Below are 2,490 nucleotides of genomic sequence, written 5' to 3'. Positions count from 1 at the left end.
GCAGTTGAACAACCTGCTAGAGCCACCCGTGCTGCCAATGCTTAGGTATTATAGGGTCAATGAATCCAAATAGACCAGTGTTGACACACACCAAAAGTTACCTACTTGACCCAATCCTTTTGGCCCTGCCCATTTTACTTACCTGTGACATAGCAAATTAACAAAGATCTGATGCAGAGAAAGAGACAGCATCGCATTAAATTTTTTTGATTCAGAGATGTAAACATGTAATCACTGTATACAACAGCCAAAGTATGTCTGAACTTCAGGGATCATAATACATGTTTTGAACCTTAACTTGACATAAGAGGTAGATGATCATGATCATCAGCACTAATTACCTAAAACGTATAATAAGTAAACGGAAAGCACTACAGTCGGATTTAATAACTTGTTAGTGTCATAGTTAACTTCTTATAAGAGCGTAACATATAGCATCAACTTCAAATTTGAAATTAGTGATGAAAATCACCAAGAAGCAATATGTGTATGACTTCAATCATCGTAGCTTACATACTTTTTGAGATTACAACAATCAAACATAATTAAATTGATTGTGGCTGTCAAAAGTCAAGCAACATTCATAAATTTATAACCTTAGTCTACTTACCTACCATAAACATCACCCACAAGCACCCATGTTTAGAGTAGCAGCTCTGTAGCAATAAACTAAACAAAACAGTCATGACAATTAACATCATGTTATGATTTCCCAAAAGGCCAAAACCGTCATAACATTGCATTCTTCCAAAATATATGTATTGTCGATCATAGATTTCATTAACTAGTCTATAGATACAACTACTTAACATTTAGCATCTGCAAGTCTACGAGAAAATACAATAAACACAACCAGAAAGATACAAAGTGCAAGCCAGAAAACACTTTTTTCATAGGTATATTTTCTCCTTATCGAGCAACATCTATAACATCAAATATTTCCTTGTTACATTTTCTTTATAGGCAAGATAGTTTCAACATAACTGGTAACATGATTAAACTGAGTTGTCTCGGAGCGTAGAAATTGATGATCAATAGTGCATTGTGAAAATTCAAAACGCTTAGTCTTCAAGTCATAGATAGGCACATTAATCGCAGCATCGGACACCTTTTGAGAAGAAAAAACAATTTTATCCATATCAACTGAATCTAACGGGAAAGGCTCATCTAAATCAATCCAAGACTTGGGGAATGTAATGGTTTCCCTAATCCAAACAAGCTTTTCATAGTCTTGTAATATCCAGATGTGCATTTCATTGCTTTCCACTACACGATCATGACAAACAACTCCCAACAAACCATTGATTTTTATGAAATCGGGACCGTTACTTTTGTATGCATTATTGCCTTTCTTAATGTAGCTCGTACCATCTTTAATGGGAATAGCATCATTGGGAAGTTTGATGATCGAAAACTTCACCGATCTTAAATCAAACGCCAAAATTTCACATGGATCATGAAGCATCAAATGTATCATGCTATTGATACAAATACTGTGTTTTCTGGTATAACGGTAATTTTTCCCACCAATATCAAAAGGAGGATCCACATTAATCTTCTTCCATGAATAACTCAACAAAGAGAAGACCATACACTCAATGATAGTCAGTTTAGTAAAAGGCATTACCAATTGAAACCTAATGTATAAAATCTTATGTTCATTTCTTAACTCATCAAACCCAAACATGTAAGAGGGACGCAAATTATTACTGAAAGTATAATCAGGCTTTAGGTACGGACAAGGGGGTTTATAGATTTCACGCGTGCTAGGGTTAACAACAAAAGCGAAATGTTCAACGCCAAGTTCATTACCAGAGGTGGCGGGCGTCTTAAGAAGGGAGAAGGTGATGTTGCTGGGTTAGGAAGTGTCGTGAGGTGAGTGAGGACTCCACCGTCAGGTGCGACGGAGAGAAGGTGATATTTTTGAGTATCGGTGTCGAAAGTGGTGATCAACAGCGCAATGCGGTGGCTAGCGGTGGATCGAGTGAGGTGTAATTTGGTGAATGATGGATCGAAAATGAGAGATAGCCATGGTTTAGAAACCGATCGAAATTGGAGTATGGATTTAACCGGAAGTCTGGACATGATTTCTTGAATGATTTCAATTGGGAACGAAACCTTTGATTTACGCACTAATCGATCGAACGCAGCTATCGACTGTTCATGTTTTAGGGTTTCCATTTTTTTAGGGAACGGAATGCAATTGCAACAACAAAGTGTTTTAAATGTAATATTCTATTCTATTCTATATATATTCATTTGGAAATTAATGAACAGTAAAAACTCAATTAAAATCCAATTTGAAATCATTCTATATATATATATATATATATATATATATATATATATATATATATATATATATATATATATATATATTGATATATTGATTTGGAAATTAATGAATTTTAAAATAGAATATTGATTAAATAGTCCTCGTATTTATATTTATCTACTTTATCTTAATACACTTTTAATAACCGATTATAT

The 2,490-nt window shown here is 34.3% G+C and overlaps 1 protein-coding gene across 1 annotated transcript; it reads right to left on the bottom strand.

Moving 5' to 3' along the window:
• Positions 1-622: 622 nt before the first annotated feature.
• LOC139868934 (putative F-box protein At4g29970) lies at positions 623-2,181 on the bottom strand. Its single transcript, XM_071857268.1, has 3 exons — positions 1,813-2,181; positions 951-1,558; positions 623-656 (listed from the first exon to the last, which is right to left on the bottom strand). The coding sequence occupies exons 1-3, from the start codon at positions 2,179-2,181 to the stop codon at positions 623-625; spliced, it is 1,011 nt and encodes a 336-aa protein (XP_071713369.1).
• Positions 2,182-2,490: the final 309 nt, after the last annotated feature.

Source organism: Rutidosis leptorrhynchoides, chromosome 9 (genome assembly GCF_046630445.1).
Source record: "Rutidosis leptorrhynchoides isolate AG116_Rl617_1_P2 chromosome 9, CSIRO_AGI_Rlap_v1, whole genome shotgun sequence".
Taxonomy (NCBI): domain Eukaryota; kingdom Viridiplantae; phylum Streptophyta; class Magnoliopsida; order Asterales; family Asteraceae; genus Rutidosis; species Rutidosis leptorrhynchoides.
Note: the sequence above shows the minus strand (reverse complement) of the source record. Positions and strands in the feature narration are given on the sequence as shown.